The 23,145-nt window shown below is 40.3% G+C and overlaps 1 protein-coding gene across 1 annotated transcript in view; it reads left to right on the top strand.

Annotated features, from left to right (window-relative positions):
- Positions 1-23,145, top strand: part of LOC136880991 (transport and Golgi organization protein 1) — a 202,580-nt gene that overhangs the window by 59,820 nt on the left and 119,615 nt on the right. The window contains exon 5 of the mRNA XM_067153567.2: positions 5,076-5,195. Coding sequence (XP_067009668.2) covers positions 5,076-5,195 — 120 coding nt within the window. The remainder of the gene's footprint in view (positions 1-5,075; positions 5,196-23,145) is intronic.

The following is a 23,145-nucleotide window of genomic DNA, read 5'->3' as shown; positions in this document are numbered from 1 at the left end:
ACCGCATGAATGGATAACAAGAGTTGGCAAACATAATTTAATGCACTCAACTCAAGATGCATTCAATGTTTGACAATATGCTGGGATAACTTTTCAGAAATGTAGTACCGGTAACCACTTTCTTAATAAAGGAAGTGCTTAAGCTAATTTACTACAACTGTCTTTAAGTACTTTAAGTTCAATGTTTCATGTAATCATAATATAACAAAGGGACCGTACAGATTTCTGTGTTTCTGTCGATAAGATTACGTATTTTGACAGATGATATTAATAAGAAACACAGTAAGACCAAGCTGTATGGAAGTAAAAGAGAATAAATGGGCACTTCTGCTGATTCTTGTTTCTCAAAAAATGAAATTTATGTTCTCTTCATTATCTTCCTATTCAAATAACTTTGGATGTATTAATGTATTTTAAGTGTTTTACAGTTGTATATACCAGAAGAATAGATGCGTAATTAAATTTTACATGTACAATAGTTTCTCTATTTGTTTTTATTTCGATGTTCGGTAACTACATCCTCCAAATTCGAATATGCTTGCCTTTGGTTACGCTCACTTAAAGACCCAATATGGCGGCTCCATAAGTAACATTCGTGTCTTGACCTCTCTAGACTCACCTTGATCTCTTATTTTAACAATGTTAAATCTGGAAGTGTCTTGAATTGTCTGTTCCTTGTAATCTTTATGTTGCATCCCTGAGGGTTAGAGTGCCTTATCTTCTACTTTGAATGTTCCAATTCTTTTCTGTCCTGACGCTTATCTTTTTTGAGGGTACAATACGTACTTTGTTATCTAATAGAAATGTGGTGGAATCATTTCTATAAAGTTTGGGGTGGAGCCTAGCAGTTAAGCCCTTTTAACCTAAACATCCTGTTGATTAGCTAAGTTAGTATGATTATTCTCTTTGTTCTAGATGTTGCAAGTTTTGACTGGAAGTCTACTATAATCCTCTTAACTTTGCCTCTTTGACATCATCATCATCATCATCATCATCATTACCACCACCATCATCATTCACTTCCCTCATCCAGCTCTGCTGGGTTGGAATGTTTATGGCACCTTTCTGTCTTCCTCTATCCATTCACCATTGTTCCTCCTTAACTGTGTTCCCATCCCGGTTTCTACTATATATAGTTGAGACTAAACATGATACCCGATACCTTGGAACTTGCAAAATGATTGTTTCCAATAATTTTTATTTTAGTTAATGACTTTAAGCATTTTAAATGATTTGTCTTTTACTTCACAGATAAAATAATTGGTTCTTAGAATTCTCATCGGTAAGCCTCTACATTTTTGGAGAAAAGTATATTTTTGCATTTACTGAAAAGATGCCTTACAAGAGCTCTTGAAGGAATACTGTGCCTTTGTTTACTTTTAAAACTCCATTGGAATAAGTATGATGTTTTTGGGAGTACTGGAGTGGTAAGAAAGTACCTCATCGAGCTCTGGTGAAGTAGTAGAACTGAAAGAGTGTTCTTAATCATCACTTGATTTTTCCCTCTTTCTGTTTCACTTCTGTTCATCACTTATCTGCATTTAGAGCAGTCACCCAGCTGGCAGATTCCTTATTATACTATTCTTGATCATTTTCAACCACTTTCGCCTGGGTCTCCCTCTTGCCCTCTCTCCTTCTGCTGGTTCTTCATCATCTGCTTTGGCATCCTTCCCTCTTCAATCTTAACATGTCCAGAACATCTTATTCCTGTCCATTCTGTCATAAAACTTTTCCACTCCAATTTCCTTCCTGACATCCTGATTTCTTACTGTGTCCTTTCTTGTCTTTCGTATCATACTTCTTAAAAATTTCATTTCACTGGCCTATTTTATTCTATCTTTTCATCCATGTTCAGGTGTCCACTGCATATGTCAGTATTGGACATTAGTACATCTTATACATCACCTTTTTACACATTATTGGCATTTACATCCTTCCTTTACACTAGGCTTCTCACACTCTGGTAGAATACATTTCCATGTTGAATCCTTTTACTGATTTCCATGTCCAGCATTGCATCCTGCATCAGTTTCCTTCCCAACTACTTGAAGCTCTCCAAAATTTCGAAGTTTTGTCCCTATATTTTTACAATTCCTTTCTCCTTTAGTCAACACAATTTTCTTATTCTTTTCAGTGTCCGGCTCCATGGCTAAGTGGTTAGCGTGCTGACCTTTGACCACAGGGGTCCCGGGTTCGATTCCTGGCAGGGTCGGGAATTTTAACCATCATTGGTTAATTTCTCTGGCACGGGGGCTGGGTGTATGTGTTGTCTTCATCATCATTTCATCCTCATCACAACGCGCAGGTCGCCTTCGGGCGTAAAATCAAAAGACCTGCACTTGGCGAGCCGAACATGTCCTCGGACACTCCCGGCAGTAAAAGCCATACTCCATTTCATTTTTATTCTTTTCAGTGCTAATTTTTATTCCATGATTTGTAATAATTTCACTCAACATGTAGAGTTGCCGTTGTACTTAATCTCTGTTGACTCCCCACACCACAATATCATCTGCAAACAGAATTACCTTCGGCTGCCTGTCTCCATGTTTTACCTTTGTTTCTTTCACAGTTTCGTCTATAACCATTATGAATTACAGTGGTGACAGCACACTTCCTTGGCATAGACCACTTACATTCCAAAACCACTCCATCCACCCCACATGTGTCTGGACACTGTTGCAACAATTTGTGTATATTGCTTGCAGATATTTTATCTTTTGTTTTCTAAACTCTTTTCTGTTACATTACTTTCTATGCTTTTGTTCTGGCAACACTGTCATAAACCTTTTCTAAATCAAGGAATATCAACACCATATCTCTTCCGTATTTCCGTTGTTTTTCCATTAACTGCCTCATACTAAAGATGGGGTCTAGTGTTGTTCTTCCATGTTGAAAACCATATTGTTCTTTTTGTAGTTGTCCTGAAAACTGTAAAAGAGTAGTTAGTGGGACGTAAATCCAATAACATTATTATTGTAGTTGTCCTTCGACCTTTCTTCTCATTTTGTTTCTAGTACCCTTTCAAATATGTTTGCTACCTGGGAGATGAGTGTGATTCCTCGATAATAATCATCACACAACTTCTTGTCCTCCTTCTTAAATGTAAGTATGTTACTTCTTTACTCTGGTCAATTGGTACTACTTTTTCTTTCTAAATACATCTAAATAGCCTATTCAGTCACTGTAGACCAATGGGTCCTGCTGATTTTATGATTTCCACATACAATTCATCCAATCCTGTCGCTTCTTCCACTTTCACTCATTAGGAGTTCATCAAAGTAATCCTTCCATCTTTTTCTTGTCTCCTCTGTGTTATTAATTCTCCTTTCTTCCCTTTCATCTGTTTGTGTAGACTCTTCTTTTCCTTCTTACAAGTCCATATAGCATCCTTTTACTGTTATACCCATCATCTTGCCTGTTTGTGTCATTCCTAGATGATGGTGGTGATGATGAAATTGCCTCAGCTACCATGTGTTGGCATTTTAATTTGATGCCATTTTGCTGCCTGCTTGTCGATTTTGATGTTCTGTTCTACTCCAGATCTACGAGATGGCAGGGTGAACCAAATCTCTCTTGGGCATCTATAGCTGATCTTTTACTGAATTTTGTAAGGTAAACACCAGGTGTATCACAAGAGATCTTTTACATGCTGACGCCATATGACAGAGTATCGAATGGAGTTTTTCCCGTCCTTCGGTCATCCGACTACCCTTGCCATGTTTGAACCCGTGGCTTTGGGATCTGGATGCTGTTGCACTACCACTGATCCACAGAGTAAGATGATGGTGATGATTATGATGATGATGATTTGGGAATGCTCTCCAAGCAGGTGCTAAAAGTATATATAAACTGTGAAAAAAATGTGCTCATGTAGAGAGACTGATGTGAACGTCATATATTTATGTATTTATTTATTTATGTATTAATTAATTCATTCATTAATTAATTAATTACACGTTGCTTTACGTCGCACCGGCACAGATAGGTCTTATGGCGACGATGGGACAGGAAAGGGCTAGGATTGCGAAGGAAGTGGCCGTGGCCTTAATTAAGGTACAGTTCCAGCATTTGCCTGGTGTGAAAATGGGAAACCATGGAAAACCATCTTCAGAGCTGCCGACAGTGGGGTTCGAAACCCACTATCTCCCGAATACTGGATACAGGCTGCATTTAAGCGACTGCAGCTGTCGAGCTCGGTGAAGGTCATATAAAGTGATTGTTTTGTTATTTGTCATGTAACAGTATTTTGTATCCTTAAATAGTTATTTGTGTCCTTAAATAGTTATTTTCATACACATTTTTTAGTGTGATCATTGCTTTCCCTGAAAATAAATCCCACCGGGCGAGTTGGCCGTGCGGTCAGGGGCATGCAGCTGTGAGCTTGCATCCGGGAGATAGTGGGTTCGAATCTCACTGTTGGCAGCCCTGAAGATAGTTTTCCGTGGTTTCCCATTTTCACACTAGGCAAATGCTGGGGCTGTACCTTAATTAAGGCCACGGCCGCTTCCTTCCAACTCCTAGTCCTTTCCTATCCCATCGTCGCCATAAGACCTATCTGTGTCGGTGCGCCATAAAGCAACTAGCAAAAGAAATAATCCCACAATAATGACAACAACAATGACGACATGATTTAAGGCACTGCATTACAGATATTTCGTTTTGCTGCCATTTAGGCTGCCTGCAAGTTAATTTTTACATTCTGCAAGATGGCAGAGAAAGTAGAACTAGCAAAGTTTTGGTTAATTCTGTATGGTAAACATGAAATGCGTCCATCAGAGATCTTTTACATCCCAACATTGTATGATGTGAAGGGCTAAATGGGCTGTGAACCTGGGTCAAAGAGATTAAAACTTATAATTAAGCTATTTAAAGCCAACTGTCCAATCAGACTCTGAACATTTGGTTGACTCAAAGATATTTTTGTTTATCCTTACAGAACCAATGAAGAAAAACATTTTGTACTTTATATGTTGTTTTTTATATGTAGGGTATAAAATACTCTGTCTTTTCAACAGTTATTTTAAATCACAGCAGTGTTCCAATCAAGATTTAAATGGAGTATTCTTTGTTTCTAGAAATCTCCACAGTATGAGTACATCATGGAGGATCAGAAGGACTCTATGTATACAAAGTTTTTCTTAAGTGTGACTGCTGTAACTGTTCTTCTGTTCACTCTGGGATACTACTACATTGAGGTAGGAATATCATTTGACTATTCTAATTTGAGATCAAAAATGTTGTTATAGTGCAAGTTATGGCTTTTGTAATAGCTAATTAGAATCATGATTAAGGAAATGGATAATTCTTTACACTCTTATTAAAGACCATTCTTCATGCACCATCGACACCTATAAAATTTTAGTTTACATTTCTGAAAAAAAAAAAAAAGATCTAATATGTTATTTTTATTTCTTTTGTTAACCCCAATAGGGTTAATGTAGTAGTTATTATTCTATTGATCTTTTTAGATGATATATCATAAAATTGTATGTGTATTTTTGCATACAAACCTGAAGGCTCACACAAATATTAATTAAAAGTACTATGCTTTAATTAATAACATTATATTGCGGAGAGACAATTGGCAGAAACGGCAGTTGTAGGTTCATTTGTATGAACTGTTTTTATTTTCTGCTGTTCATTCATAATTTAAGGCTTAATTTTGACAATCATTATTAATACTGTTCAGTTCATGCCAAATTTTCTCAGTTCTTGATAAGATGGCAACTGGATTTTACCTTTTGAAAAGGTGCCAGCTCTGGAAATCAAATATATACATTAGAAAGTATGTGATATGTAGTTCGTATGTTGCCACCAGAGGCGGCATGGGTGCTCCTGTCTGGCTGTAATCATGCTTCCAGTTTGTCATTTAGTGCCTACAGCGGGTAATATAAGGGGCGATCGAAATGTTTCCATTCGACGGCCATACAGTCCTGAATCGGGATACCAGTCGGGCAAAATCGCCGTGAGCATTGAGGCACTCATCCCACCGATGCACCAGGTTGACGATCTCATGAGGTAAAACAGTGTATCTTGCTGCATGATGAAGTCCATAGCCGCCTGCTGCACATCCTCGTCCGACAGGAAGCATCGACCCTGTGTTGCACGCTACTGAAACTGATGTCTATATCCATTGCTAGTTCACTAATGGTTATGCGCCGGTCCGCCCTAATCGCCTCATCCACCGTCCGCTTATTGTTCGTAATGGATGAGGCTGGCCTCTCAGGTCGACCAGTGTCTTGTGTCAAAACACGACCCGCACGGAACTTGGTGCAAAATTCCACAACGGTGGTTTTCGACAGATATGCTGCTCCATACACAGTCTTCATTCTCCGATGGATGTCCACCAAATTGTCCTTCGGCAGTCAAGAACAGAATAATAGCACGTTAGTCCTGTTTGGACGCATTTGGTAATATTGTCGCCATGGTTCATGTTTAAAGTTACAAATTTTATTGTTCCGTATTGAATATCACAATTAAAATTGAAATAATTGATAAGGAGATTCCACCAATTCAATACCAAAGAATAAGAAATGTAGTGAATTACATTCTCATTTAATAATAATTAGAAATGGTACCGGTTTCGACCCTAGTCCAGGTCATCATCAACCGATTAAGAAATGGAAAATAATGCATAGGATCTGTAGAAGAGGCAATATGAAAAGGAAATGAACGGGGGTAGACACTGTAAAACTTAGAAGAAGTAAAATACAAGTCATTCAAAAGAAAAACAGTGCGCAATTCTCTTAGCGGCAGCAAGGCACACGCAGCGCTAGGCAAAGTTCCACAATGATTACGAATAGCGGAGAACTGTTCAAAGCCAGTTATTTAAACACTGTCAGGCATAAAGTCACATCACAATCAAACACATACGAAGGTCCATATTCGTGTAGGAGTTGCAGACGAGCAGATTCATTGAAGCAACTTGCCAGCTCCCGGTGATCAGCATGACACATTCAATATCAGGCACTGTGGTTTCAAACGCCAAAGTAAAATGGAGAATAGTGTGACGATCCAGTTATTTTCCTTGGTTGCAGGAAAGTAAGTATATAGATAAATATAATACAATTCAATATAATTGAGTAATTGTGCTCCTATAGAATTCTTTGAAAAGTTGACGTGAAAAGACAATTGTGAAGAGAAATTATGTAGTAAAAAGCGCAATGCCAGAAACAAATGAAAATGTATATGCACAGTGCGCAATTTTTAAAACGTAAAAAATTCAGGTCTAGATTGAAGTAGTCGAAATCGGTGTAAGGCAGGAGTTGAGTATGGTTGAGAAAAATCGAAATGAAGGTGGAAATGAATATATTTATATATATATTTTTTTAGAAAAGATAGAATAAATTAATAGAGGAAGAGGAATAGTGGAATAAAGAGAAGAGGGAAAGAAATTGAAGATTAAATGGTGTTGAGGAAGGATAAGGTAGGGAGATGAAGGAGGGGTAGTTTAGAGTGGGTTAGGAGGGTGGGTTATTGGAGGTAGAAAATGTGCGTAGAAACTTTGTAAGGCATGGAAAATAGAATTGGGGTTTTGAAATTTAGAATTTTTGAGAAGAAGAATTAGGAATTGACTATTTTCACCATTTTGGTCCGTATTGACTTATATACAAATTTCTATAAAATAATTTTCCGCCTTGTCAATACTTTATACACTTTATCCTATTTAATTACCGTACATGTACATGTTTCGAGAGCCTCTGCTCTCTTCCTCTGCGGTGCCAAATACTAATTATCTTAGGACTATGGTTCATTGGTATCATATTTCAATTATATATTAAAATATATGAATTTTAAATTATTTACAATATTACAATGACCTTCATGTGTTTGACCTTCATTGACAGCAGAGAGTAGAACACATTTGTTTTCAAACTAGCACAAGTATATATTGAGAGCAAGGTTAAAATTTGACATCGAGACGAACTGAATTTGTTTATTTAAGGAATTTGCGCAACCAGTAGCAAAGTAGCAACAAGGAGGGAAGGAGGACATATTGTTTGGGTTCAGACAAACATCATATCATTTCAGTTTGCGGATAAATTAAAGGAATGAAGAATTGGAAGAGAGTAAGAGGAGAAAATTCTGATTCATAAGAAGTCTAGAAAATTAAAGCAGACGTTAAGAAAGAAGAGAGAAGAAGAGAGAAGAAATATTTAAAAAATGACTAACTTCATAAATGTAGTTTCTTCTTCTTGCGTTCCGGCCTTCTAAGGACCACGTTACAATTTCAATTGTTCCTCCTTAGTTGTTCTTTCCTTTTCTTCCAGTATTCTTTCATTGTTTCACTGTGTTTCTTTTTCCTGTCTTCAGTCCACTTTGTGCCTGTTTTCTTTTCCTTCCTCCCTTGGAATCCTTCCATTTGTAAGACTTTCTTCGTAAAAATCTTTCTTTCCAATAATTCTTCTCGTATGTTGTTCCTTTCCAGGTCTTTCTTGACTTCTTGAATCCAGGTGGTAGTTGATTTCTTTTCCCAAAGGTACTTATTCGTTTAGTTAGTCTATTGTCATCCATTCTGTAAATGTGGCCAAGAAATAGCAATCTCCTTTTTCTTATGGTTTCTGATATGTTTTCTACGTTCTGGTAAATTTCATTGTTACTTCTTAATTTCCAAAACTCTGCAATTCTTGGAAGACCTAATATTTTCCTTATAATTCTTCTTTCTAATATTTCTAATTTATCAAGCTTGTAGTTCAGTGCTAGACATTCGCTGGCATAAAGGCATTCTGGTTTCACTACTGTGTTGTAGTGCTTTATTTTAAGTTTCCTTGATAAGCACTTTTTGTTGTAAGTATTCTTAGTTATACCGTATGCTCTTTCCATCTTTTGTATCCTCTCCTCTATAGCAGATTTATCTAAACCATTTTCTTGAATTGTCTCACCCAAATATTTGAATTTCTTTACCTTTTCTATTCGACCAATATCCGTTGCTAAAAACTTTGGGGCACTTTTTATATTCGTCAAAAATTTTGTTTTCTCGGCAGAGATTCTCAAGCCTGTCATGTTGGCTGTCTTTTCAAGGAGATTGACTTGCATTGCTGCATCTGTTAGGCTTTCTGAAAGTATGGCAAAGTCATCTGCAAATGCTAGGCAATTTATTGCAACACCTTTGTTCTTCTTCCCCAGCATGAGTGGCAATATTTTAGATTCTTTCAGTTTTTCATTCCAAATTCTTACAATTTTCTCCATGACACAATTGAAAAGGAGTGGAGATAGACCATCGCCCTGCCTGACACCTGTATTTATTTTGAAAGGTCGAGATACTTCACCCATAAATTTTTATTAATTTAATTTACAAAGTGGCTATTTATTATTTGTTATTTTATAATTCAGGATAGAGACTAATTTTATCTAAAGACACAACAAAACCAACTGCATTTTCCACTTTCACTTTCACTCAAGATGCTTATAAAATAACTAATATGTTTTTAAACACAATATGAAAATTTCTTTTAGAACTAACAATAGAAATTTGGATATTTTACACAACTCTAAATCACTAAATAAATCTAATGCTTTTTCTAAATCCGGAGTGTACAGATTCAAATGCAACAACTGCAATTCCTCCTACATCAGACAAACTGGCCGCAACTTCAATATCAGATACTCCGAACATATCAACGCCATTAAATACAATAGATTCTCCGCCATAGGACAACACATACAAGACTCCAAGCATACAGTAGTTTCACCAATATTGAAAAAGACATGAAAATACTTAAGATCATAAACAAAAGTCCCCTCTTAAACACTACTGAAAATTGCTTTATCCACCTTGATCAGTACTTCAACCCAAATTTCAACTTAAACGACATTTCTGAAAAACCAAATATCCTTTTCAACTTCCTAGTTCTTCTTCTCAAAAATTCTAAATTTCAAAACCCCAATTCTATTTTCCATGCCTTACAAAGTTCCTACCCACATTTTCTACCTCCAATAACCCACCCTCCTAACCCACCCTAAACTACCCCTCCTTCATCTCCCTACCTTATCCTTCCTCAACACCATTTAATCTTCAATTTCTTTCACTCTTCTCTTTTTTCCACTATTCCTCTTCCTCTATTAATTTATTCTATCTTTTCTTTAAAAAAGAAGAAATATATATATATTCATTTCCACCTTCATTTCGATTTTTCTCATCCATACTCAACTCCTGCCTTACGCCGATTTCGACTACTTCAATGTAGACCTGAATTTTTTACGTTTTAAAAATTGTGCACTGTGCATATACGTTTTCATTTTTTTTCCGGCATTGCGCTTTTTACTACATTTTTTTCTCTTCACAATGGTTTTTTCACGTCAACTGTTCAAAGAATTCTATAGGAGCACAATTACTCAATTATATTGAATTGTATTATATTTATCTATATACTTTCCCGCAATCAAGGAAAATAACTGGATCATCAAGCTATTCTTCATTTTACTTTGGCGTTTGAAACCACAGTGCCTGATATTGAATGTGTCGTGCTGATCACCGGGAGCTGGCAAGTTGCTTCATTGAATCTGCTCGTCTTCAACTCCTACACGAATATGGACCTTCGTATGTGTTTGATTGTGATGTGACTTTATGCCTGACAGTGTTTAAATAACTGGCTTTGAACAGTTCTCCGCTATTCGTAATCATTGTGGGACTTTGCCTAGCGCTGCGTGTGCCTTGCTGCCGCTAAGAGAATTGCGCACCGTTTTTCTTTTGAATGACTTGTATTTTACTTCTTCTAAGTTTTACAGTGTCTACCCCCGTTCATTTCCTTTTCATATTGCCTCTTCTACGGATCCTATGCATTGTTTTCCATTTCTTAATCGGCTGATGATGACCTGGACTAGGGTCGAAACTGGTACCATTTCTAATTATTATTAAATGAGAATGTAATTCACTACATTTCTTATTCTTTGGTATTGAATAGGTGAAATCTCCTTATCAATTATTTCAATTTTAATGGTTCATGTTGGCCACATTTAACGCACGCACCTTGGCACGACATGACTTCCACACTAATCCCTTTGCCTACATGTTCATGCTTATATACCTGCATCGGAGTCGCGCTACGTAGCATGTCCATTGCAGCAACGCCCTCAAACGGAAATTTTTTGATCACATCTTACCCACGTAAACAAATTTGAAATCTGTTCGAATGTCAGTATAGCTGTTTTCTGAAGCTGCAAAGAGTTACTTGCAGAGTTTCATGATGCACTGGACAATCATGATCATTCTATGGCAAGATTGGGAAGAGAGTCGACTTCCAAACTTATTTGCAGTGGAATTTCTATACCATCTGATATTTATCTATCAATGACTGTGATTGAACAGTGCCTAATGGAAGATCTATGCTGCTCTGTGATAGAATTAAACCAACATATAGCTATTTGTCTATCAGTTCACTGAATTCTATGGCCAGACTGAAATGTGTGGAAGATGGCTGTCAAATATTAGGTCTTAAGACTCACTATGAGATGTCACATTGTGACAGCAAGATTTATCTTGCTTGCAAACCCATGATGCACCTTCTGGTTTAAAACCTGTGCTGTGAAGTATTTACGAATCATCTTCTCTACCTCTTACCCTAAGAAACTGGCAACCGCTGTCGTGTGTGTGCGTGCGCGCATGCACTCTTGGAGGTGGCAACATCATTGATCCTTGTCCAAGGTAGGCCTTCTTCCTTCCTTTAAGGGAAGAAGATATGTTACCTTTTTTCAAATGGCAATGGGCAAGATGAGGCGTGTTTTCCATGGACATAATAGGGTTACTACTACTACTACTACTACTACTACTACTACTCTTATTTTCATTTCTCTCCTGAAGGAGGAGGCGGGCCTCTTAGATGGTGATGGCGTCTCTCAGGCCAGGAGATTTGTGGTGGTGATGGAGAAGGTGAGGGGGTTGGTGGCCATGACCTGTTGATAGGGTCAGTTAGAGTTCACTTTAAATTTTTTTTTGCTAGGGGCTTTACGTCGCTCCGACACAGATAGGTCTTATGGCGACGATGGGATAGGAAAGGCCTAGGAGTTGGAAGGAAGCGGCCGTGGCCTTAATCAAGGTACAGCCCCAGCATTTGCCTGGTGTGAAAATGGGAAACCACGGAAAACCATCTTCAGGGCTGCCGATAGTGGGATTCGAACCTACTATCTCCCAGATGCAAGCTCACAGCCGCGCGCCTCTACGCGCACGGCCAACTCGCCCGGTCACTTTAAATTAATCTTACTTTGTGAATCTACTGTTCGTGCTGCTTTGCAGTGATGCAGGCAAGTCTAATGGACTTGAACATTCAATTGCCACGAACCTACTATGCTGGCCTAGCAGAGGGAGAGGTGATACTCCTCATGGCGCATCTCTGGTGGCAGATAGGGGGGTCCTAACCAGCTTGCCGGCGGACTTGAGCGAAATAAAATAGCTCTCGCGGACCAAACACACAACCTGCTGTGGATGGGGGATGCACATGAAGAATACACCCACAGTATCTCCTGCTTGTCTTAAGAGGCGACTGTAAGAGGGGCGACCAAGGAATGATTAAACTAGAACCATGAAACTACTTGTGATTAGTATCATCACATGGGTAACACGATGGGTCTCCTTTATGTGTAAGTAGTACCACTATGTTAGGTACGCAATAGATTTGTGATTATTAGCAGCAGAGAGTGGTTCACCGTGGGTTTACAGTACCTGTGCTTAGTACCACTATATGCGGACCACCACAGGCGTATGTTTCATGTGATTAATACCATTATGTGAGAAACACCACGGATCTGGGTGTTGCCTGTGATTAGTACTACTATATGAGTGACACCATGGGTTTGCGTTGCCTGTGATTAGTACCCACTATGTGAATAACATCACGGGTTAGTACGAGTCCCTGTGATTAGTACACGTATGTGAGGAATACCATGGGTTTGCGTTGCCTATAAGTGGCACCATTATGTGAGAAACACCATAGGTCTGCATTACCTGTGCGACGTACAATACTTGTGATTAGTACCATAATGTGTGGAACACAGAGTCCACCCTACTTTTGATTAGTATAGCAACATGAGAAACACCATGGTTATACATTATTAGCGATAAGTACCATTATGAGGGGCCATTGACTTGGATTTTGGACCCTTTCCTAGATAACAAGCATCAACGATTCAGGATTGTGCTTTGGAAGCAGTCCCTTGGTCAGTAATACTATTGTTTTTAGATAGTTTCTGGGAAGATGGGGCATTGCGGGTCAGATCCTCTGATTGTTTTAAGTTCATAATCATTATTCATCGTCTTATTTTCCTTTTTTTTTTTTTTTTGTAAATTCTAGTCAGTGGATCGATTTTGGAATTATTTTTAACTTTCAGTATTGTGAGTTGGATCTGCTGATCATTTTAAACTCCTATTCATCCATTCATTCTTCAACATTCAATTGCCTTCTGATGTCCTTCTAGCAAATATTACTCTCAAACCATACATGGCTGAAGCATCTAGTATAAGACTTCAACCTAAATTTTCAAGTCTATCTACTTTTCTGAAAAATTCCCCACCGAAGTCTTTAACTTTTTCTTCCCTGAGAGGTTCAACTTCCTGGGAACATGCGCAGCGTGAAGGAATGGGATCCAGCTTCCCTAGGGCATGATTTTAAGCTGGTAAAGTCGATCCTTTTTAGTAGACACATCGAAGGTGTCTACGGCGAACTTGAGGACCTCAAGATAATGCGCAACGGTAGTTTGCTTATGAAGACTCATACAGCACTGCAAGCAGATCAGTTGCTTAAGTGTGACCACTTTGGCAAAATCTCCATCAAAGTGGAGGAGCCTAAGTCCTTGAATCTGGTTCGCGGAGTCATCTTTCACAGCGACCTTATTTTGAACACTGACGACGAGTTGATGGAAGACATGAAGAACCGTGGCGTGACACACGTCCAGCGCATTATGCGCAAGGTCAACGGTGAAGACGTTGCCACTGGTGCCTTCATTTTCTCTTTCAAGTTGTCAGTGTTACCAGAGATGTGAGGCCGTACATCCCGCCTCCTATGCGATGCTATCAACGCCAGCGATTCGGACATATGGTATCTCGCTGTTCGAATCAGTCTGTACGTGGTACATGTGGACGAGTAGCTCACGGCTCAGAGGAGTGCACAACTCCATACAAGTGCACTAACTGCTCCGGTTTACATTCTCCTTGGGATCGGAATTGTCCGACATATCTGAGTGTGAAGAAGATCCAGGAGATCAAGACCCTGGGTGGTCTTTCCTACCAGGAAGCGCACCGTAAGTTTAATTCCACGAATACACCTGCCCGTACACTCGACTATAGCATGATAGCTCAGAGTCTTCCAGGTTCGTCATTTACAACATTGTCACCTGTGCTGATCGCTGCACCCAAGGCGACTGTTGCTGCTCCCAGCAACGTCGCAAAGAGTAAAAGCTCGAAGAGGGAATCACCCCACCTTCGACCAACCAGAAGTCTGTGCCGGCTGGCAAGAGGGGACTAAGTCTCCCCTCCCTAAGAGGTCGGCGAAAGCCGTGCCCCATCCGGCAGAGGCGGCATCGTCGACCAGGGCCGGGAAACCACCTCCCCGTCTAAGAAGAACGTGGTGAAGAAGAGCGCCCTTGCTGAGTGCTCTCGCACTTCCCCTGCGAAGGAGAAGTCATGCCCTCCATCTGGGGGGTATGAGTCTGCGTCTGGAGGTACTCCTGCTCCCAAACCTGTGCGCTCTCCTCGTAGGGGACCTGCTTGCCTCCGAAAAGCGTCGAAGTTCTGGGCGGCATCCCCGCCGTCTGTTGATGACGGGATGGATGTTGCGCTGTCCTCTACATCTACAGATGTAGATGTTGATAGTGTTTAGGCTTGCGAGCATTTTGTCGCTCATATCCTAACACTCGTTATATAGTCCACAGTATGGCACTGTTACAGTGGAATTGTAACGGTTATGACAGGCATCTTGCTGAGTTACATTAGCTAATTAGTGAGTACGCAATGAGTATAGTCTGTATTCAGGAGACCAACTTCAGACCTGGTCATCATACGGTCTTGAGATATTTCAGACTATACTCAACAGAACGATATTATGCCCACCAGGCGTCTGGTGGTGTGGGCATTTTTGTCCGTTCTGATACTTACAGCGAATAGGTTCCTCTACAGACCCCACTGGAAGCAATTGCCGTGCGGGTACTTCTGCCTGTCATAGCAACAGTGGGTAACATTTATTTTCCACCAGGTCAGCCTCTTAACATGTCACTGATCTTATAGATCAGCTTCCACCTCCTTTCATCTTGTTGGGAGATTTTAACGCCCATCACCCCATATGGGGCTCTGAGACGCCTTGGCCCAGGGGACGAGAGCTGGAAAGATTGGTATCAGAGCTGGAGTGATGTATTTTGAACACAGGGGAACCAACTCACTTTAGTGTATGTTACGGCACATATTCTCGCATAGACATGTCTATGCAGCTGAGCGTTGGTTCTGCTGTTTCAGTGGAATACACACAATGATCTCTGTGACAGTGACCATTTTCCCATCATCCTTACTGTGTTGAAACATAAATCCGTTGCGGCTCCCCCTCGATGGATTCTTAAATATGCTGATTGGCCAAAGTACACATCACTAGCTGTCTTTTAACGATGATATCATTTGGACCGTCGGCAAGGAAATAACTTACATCACCCAAGTTATTCTTGCTGCTGCTGAGGAGTCCATTCCATCCTTCTCGGGTCCTCCTCGTCGAAAACTCGTTCCTTGGTGGAACGAAGCAATAGCAGCAGCTATCAAAGAATGCCGTCAAGCTCATAAACGTTACCGTAGACAGCCTACTGTGGCCAACTTGGTAACATTTAAACAACTCCTCGCTAAGGCATGAGTCCTTATTCGCCAAAGTAAGAAAGCTTCGTGAGAGAGATATGTGTCGTCTATGACGTCACAAACTCTATCATCTCAAGTGTGGACTAAACTTCAACGTATTTCGTTTATCCAAGGATCATCTTCTGTACCGGGAATTTCCATTGCAGGCAACATCGTCACTGAATCACTCTCGATTGCTAACCATCTGGCTAGCCATTTCGCGGATGTGTCTGGTTCCGGGAATTACCACCGTGATTTCCTCACTCTGAAGCGGGAGGCAGAACGTCATCACCTCAGTTTTGCCACTCATGCTTCAGAGGACTATAACGTGCCCTTTACGAAGTGGGAACTCCGCAGCGCATTAGCGCTTTGCAAGGACACTTCTCCTGGACCAGACAACATCCATAACCAGATGTTGAAACACCTTAGTGAGGGCAGTCTTCTATATCTCCTTCGTGTGTTCAGCCGAATCTAGATGGAGGGTGATTTTCCATCTCATTGGTGAGGGAGCATCGTCATTCCTGTCCTCAAGCCTGACAAAGATCCTAAGTATGCAGGAAGTTACAGACCTATTTGTCTTACAAGCTGCCTGTGTAAGCTATTTGAAAGGATGGTAAATCGCGGACTTGTGTGGTGTCTGGAGAAACAAGGTCTCTTGTCCGACTACCAGTGTGGTTTTCGAGCCGCTCGATCCACCACTGACCACTTGGTTCACCTGGAGAGCTCTATCCAGGATGCGTTTCTCCGCAAACAGCATTTGGTAGCTGTTTTCTTTGACTTAGAGAAGGCCTACGACGCCACATGGCGATATGGTATCCTTTCAGTGGAGATTCCGAGGTAACTTGCTGGTATTTATTGCGAATTTTTTGTCCCTCTTTCTATTCTGTGTCCGAGTAGGGAGGACATATTCGCAATACCATGTCCAAGAAAATGGAGTCCCACAGGGATCAGTTCCTAGTGTCACTCTGTTCGCGATTGCCATAAACGGTATTGCTGCTGCTGCTGGTTCAGCAGTAATACCGTCGCTGTATGTGGAAAATTTTGCTCTGCATTATAGCTCGCGCAGTGTGGCAGTCACAGAGCGACAATTACAGCAAGCTATTAGGAGGGTGGAGCAGTGGACCTTAGAACATGGCTTTCAGTTTTCTACCGCAAAGACCTGTGTTGTCGACTTTTGTCGTCAACGTACTCTTCACGCCCATCCTGAACTTTCTCTAGGGAATGTCGTTCTTCCTGTAGTTGACACTTACCGATTTCGTGGGCTTCTTTTTGATAGTAAATTATCGTGGGAGCCACACGTGCGGGAGCTAAAAGTGCAATGCACCAAGAGGCTTAAGCACTTGAAGTTTCTTAGCAGCACTAATTGGGGAGCTGACAGCACGGTGCTCCTATGATTCCACAGGGCACATATTTTATCCAGGTTAGACTACAGCAGTGCAGCATATGGCTCAGCAAGACCAAGCGTTCTTGCGAAGCTGAACAGCATCCACCACAGCGGGGTTAGGCTGGCGACGGGAGCTTTTCGTACAAGCTCCATTGCCAGCCTGCTTGCTGAGTCTGGTCTGCCGCCTTTACACCTGAAGCGCCAGCAGCTCCTACTTGCGTATGCTGCAAATTTGCGACAGATGCCACTTCATCCATGCTATATTTGTGTGTTCAACAGTGGCAACCATTTGCTGTATGCTGCTTGTCCTCGAGCAACCCGGCTGGTTGGATTACGCTTGGATAGCAGTTACAGATTGTTTTGCGTACCTTCGGTTCCTTGCCTTGTCAGACAACTAAGTGGGGTACCTCCGTGGGTAGTACAGCGACCTGAAATAATCCTGGACCTACATACTGGCCTGAAGGAAAACACGGACCCTTCGATTTATCGGAGGCTCTTCCTGTCCATTGTTGGCCGATATCCAGGTTCAGTCGTAATCTAAATGGATGGTTCAAGGACAGAAATGAAGGTGGGTTGTGCGTTCGTTGTCGACCATGATAGGTTTCAATTTGCTCTCCCGGAAACCTGTAGTGTGTACACAACAGAGCTCTGTGCTGTCTGTGAAGCTCTGTGGTACGCACTGTACAATGAGCGCCGACACTTTCTGCTGTGTCCTGACTCCGTGAGTTCACTCCACTCTATTGATACTAGTTTCCCCTCGGCACCCTCTGATGCAGCGGGTCCAGGACCTGCTGGCCAGGTGTTCGGATGCCGGCACCAGAATCACGTTTATTTGGCCGTAGTGGCAGGCCATTCCACTTCCCAATAAGCTGAGAGTGATAAAAGGAACACAGAAGGTATGGAGGCCTTCCCTTCGGGTTCACGGAGGGAAGCCATAGTATTATGTCGTCTTTGGATCGGCCATGGTATCCTGACTTACTCGCATCTTTTGGAAGGAGAACCCCCTCCGGTGTGTACCTGTGGCGCCAATCTTACTGTGGTACACATCCTTACGGAGTGTATGGACCTGGTCGATCTTCGCCGTAGTCGTAACCTCCCGAGTACGATTTCCCTTATCTTACGAGATTACGAGCTGTCAGCAGACCTCGTCATCCGCTTTATGAGGGATAGTGGTCTGTTTTATCATGTCTAATGATGTCCTTTGTGCTAGTGTATTTGTGTCGATTGCACTTTTATCCCATTGACTTCATTTTAGTTTATGTTGCATATTTTAATGTATTTTGACGTCTAATGTATATTATATATATATCTGCACTACCAGGCAATGCCTTATTCCTTTTTTTCCTTGTATTTTCTCTTATTTTATTAGAAAATAAGGCATTGCGAATTAGATCCACTGATTGTTTTAATCTCATACTCATTTTCTCATCACCGTTTTTTTAACTCTCGTCAGTGGATACATTTAAAAATTTTAACTATCAAATATCATGTCGTCCATCTCGTTCCATTAGGGGCCGATGACCTTCGATGTTAGGCCCCTTAAAACAACATCATCATCAATCTGGACACTGAGACCCAGGGTTGCTTACTAGGCCTCTTTTCTATTGCTTATGAGAAGTAATGGTAGGAATCCTCACCATGAATGCTGGAAGAAAAGTGGAAATTCTAATGATTGCCTTTGTCTGTCAGAATAATGTGCCAGAGTAAATAGTTATTTTGAAGACTAAATTGATGTCAGTAGGTAAGAAATTCAACAGAATTGAATATCAGATTGGTGATACAAAGCTGGAACAGGTAAATAATTTCAAGTATTTAGAATGTGTGTTCTCCCAGGATGGTAATATATTAAGTGAGATTGAATCAAGGTGCAGTAAAGTTAATGCAGTGAGATCGTAGTTGCGATCAACGGTATTCTGTAAGAAGGAAGTTAGCTCCCGGAGGAAACTATCTTTATATCGGTCTGTTTTTAGACCAACTTTGCTTTACGGGAGCGAAAACTGGGTGGACTCAGGATATCTTATTCATCAGTTAGAATTAACAGACGTAAAAGTAGCGAGAATGATTGCTAGTACAAAAGGTGGGAACAATGGCAGGAGGGTACTCGGAATGAGGAGATAAAGGCTAATTTAGGAATGAACTCGATGGATGAAGTTGTACGTGTAAACCGGCTTCGGTGGTGGGGTCATGTGAGGCAAATGGAGGAGGATAGCTTACCTAGGAGAATAATGGACTCTGTTATGGAGGGTAAGAGAAGTAGGGGTAGACCAAGACGACGATGGTTAGACTCAGTTTCTAACGATTTAAAGATAAGAGTTATAGAATTAAATGAGGCCACAGCACTAATTGCAAATACAGTAGATAATTGTGGCAACATTTAGTCAATTCACAGAGGCTTGCAGACTGCGTGCTGAAAGGCATAACAGTCTATAATGATGTATGTATGTACAAAATGGTTAGGCTTGCAGCAAAGGGACACTCCGCCTTGCCTTGAGTCCACTGAAGTGGAGTGAAGTTGTACAAATCCAGTTCTTAATCATTGCTTTTGTGAAAAGAGAAATGAATATAGTTTGCTACACTTTCTTCTTGATAGATTTTGTGTCTCTGATAGACTTTTAATATAAAATCCCTAGTGTATCTTTAGTGTATTTATTCATTTTTTGTGTGTTGGTTTCTGATGCCAATCCTGTGTGGAGGGATGTATTCATCATTGCATGTGTCTTTAGTGGCTGGTAGTGTGGTATGTTGTGAATATAATAATCAGTGTTCTCTCTAGGACCTTTTTAATGGGCCCTGCCCTTTTTACATAATATTAATACATATTTGAGTCGTTGGGTGTTGCAAATTAAACTTAAATACTGTAAAACCGTTTATTTAATAATCTTCATATTATCACCAAAATTGCACCTATTACATTGGAGTTCAAACGTTTAGCTTCACTATCGCATAGTGTCATACACGAGCTGTGTATGGATTAGCGTGGAATTGCATGCAAACACTCGATACCGTATGATGCTACAAACCCGTATGGCTCTTCACAGCAACAGAGTGATAAACCCTAGAGTTACATGATTATGAACGAGCAGTAAGACGCTAGTTCAAAATACTCTAATGTCTTGTTCGTGATTGTTACGGAGTTTCGTGGACTTGCAGAGGTGAAAGAAGGTGCGGGGGTGAACGGGCCTCAAAATACGAAATTAAAGTTAAGATAAAATTTAACAAGGTTATATTTTCTTTTCAAAATTAAGAAATAACAAGCATGGCAGGTACAGAGTAGCAAGGCAACAAAAGTGCAATTACAGTATTTACAGGATTTGGGCTTCGAGCCCCGAACTCACAATTCTTGGGCAATTAGCCCAACTTTACTCCAAAATAAGTTTTCACAGAGGGGCAGAAAACCCCATTCATGCCCAGGAGCACTTGCTCCAAAATTACACAGTAAAGCCTCCTCGAGGCATACAACCCTCAATTTTCAAGAAAGAGCCACTCGCTCTCAAACCTTAAGCCTATCAAAGGCCACACCAAACTCCACTTTCAAGTTGTCCTCCACGGACACGAAAACAGGGGTAAAATACCCAACCTACTGAGGCCTATTAAGAGAGAAAAGGTTAATTACATGGCCTCAAAAATACCAATTTGAGAGGAGGCAAGCAGCACTCCTAATACATTTGTTTAAAACCTAAACTGGCTCTAGGCCGCTAATGCAAGGGCTAATCCCATACTAAAGAGGTGACTTTAGAAAGAAACAATTTACATTACGTTAAGGAAGAATCGGTTGTTAAAAATAAGTTCACCTCAAAACAATATGCGTAGGAGTTCAAGAGGGTTAAGCACTCTCTATCCCAAATTTTTAGTTTAAAAAGATAGAATTGAAACTAAGTGTCTTTACATTTTAGAGGAAAGTTACATGGTGAAAGGTTTCGGACCCGCCCCGAGAGTTAAACTGCTGAGCTAGCAAGAAAAGAAGTTCTTAAACGGCCATTACCTTGTTGTTGAACTGCTGCCCGAAGAAAGAGGCGCTTCCCGCCCCCTGCTATGTACTTTACACACTGAAAGATAGTACAGAAGTGGCCCGGAGACCCTAAAATCAGCAGTTTATATACTCTCGCGGAAAGTTCGAGGCGTTTGAGGAATGAGAACACCCTCCCACAAAAACTTTATTGGCTAGGGTTAAGCAATATATCCCCTCTGGGGAAGATACACCTGATAGGTTATAAATTAATTAAAGAAATTCGGGATTGGCTAAATTCAAAACAAGGGGAAAGAAAGGGTTATACAGCCAACTTAACCCTTTACTGCATGAATTATTTTTCGTTTTCGTTTGGTGAAGAAAATTTCAAGCTTCAATGTTCAACTTACGTTCAGTGTTTTAGATTTACCAGCAATTCTTAACTGGGGCTAATAGCTTAACACTCGTATGTGATGTGAATTGCCATAACAGGGTATATATACGATTTTTCACGATTTCACGCTAAGCTTTTAACAAGATGTACAATATTATAGGTTAGGATCCACCTTTCAATACTCCGTAATAAGATGGTAAAAAGTAGTTACAACCTGTTTAATGGGACCGGTTTCAACACATTTTAAGTGTCATCATCAGCCAATTTGCGAAGATCTTAAAACAACTAGCACATTGAATACAGGCAAAAAATTAACATTGTATCATAACGTAGCAATTCAGTAAATGTTCAAAACACAATAATCACAGTCAAGAGAGTAAACAGAACATCACTATCTTGCGCCGAAAACAAATATAGCTGAAGTTCATAAGCAGGTCAAATATTCGCTTATGTAAAGTCGTTGCTAGGCAGGTCTTGTAGGCATTTGTTTCTCCGGCCGAAGAGCAAAAGGTGACGTGAATGAAGTCCTAGGAAAACAGTGTAGGATTTAATTTCGTCAAATTTCAAAGTGGATATATAGGTTTTATAAAATAATTTAAAACGTTAAAAAAGAATAAAGCCAAATAAAAAATATATTTAAAAAATAGGAAGAAATAATGAAAGAAATACGAGGTTCAACTCGAAACAACTTGCCGTAGTAATTGATAAAGAAATGATAAATAGAGAAAGGGGGGACGTTAATGAGAGGGTGGTGATGGTGGTGGTGGTGGTGGTTATTGTTATTAGAGGAAATACAATTGGGCAACAATCCTTAAAATAATACTAATTCGAAGAAAAAAGAAAAAGAACCGACACTTCGAAAAATGAAGATATCGGTTAAAGGAAGACAAGGGCCACGAAGGGCGTGAAAATGAAAGACTCCCTAGCCCTCGCAAACCTAATAGCATCGGGGTCGGAAAAGAACAAAAAAAAAAAAAAAAAAAGCTTTTAACATTCAAAGACCGAACATTACTGCCTACTGGCCATGGGTACGTATTGCAGGGCGCAAGTATACTTGCACGACCGTAGGTCGGTAATGTCTTTGAGGTTGAGCCAGAGGTACTCCTGAAGCCTGTGGTAATGTGATGGGGAGGGCCCACGTAAAGTTTTGTAGTTAATGTTTACCTGTATGATATTATTGAATATGCCCTGAGGAGGATAAATTGAGATTTTATCATATTCATTTTTAAGTAGAATTCCCTGCCCAGCTACTCAGTCATACCACCCCGCTGATGAAAATTTCTGGGAAGATCACTGATAATGAATAATGAATTGAGATAAACATAAACACCAAGTCCTTGAATTAGAGGAATTAATCAGGCCTGGAGTTGAACGTGGGGTCCTGAATCTAAGGCCTTCACGCTGACCATTCATCCAAGAAGCTAGGCATGTTAGCTCATGTAATAATAATAAACTTAAAGAACAGTATGATTTTGAGTGAGTACGTCTGCATTACCACCAGTTATTTAATTTGATTCATTTGTTGTTTACTTTTTAATCCGAATTAATATCTCTCTCTCCTGGCATTTTCTAATGTAATCATTTGGTACATGTTTTCTCCAATGTTAATGGACAAGATG

This window comes from Anabrus simplex, chromosome 9, assembly GCF_040414725.1.
Source record: "Anabrus simplex isolate iqAnaSimp1 chromosome 9, ASM4041472v1, whole genome shotgun sequence".
NCBI lineage: Eukaryota > Metazoa > Arthropoda > Insecta > Orthoptera > Tettigoniidae > Anabrus > Anabrus simplex.
Note: the sequence above shows the minus strand (reverse complement) of the source record. Positions and strands in the feature narration are given on the sequence as shown.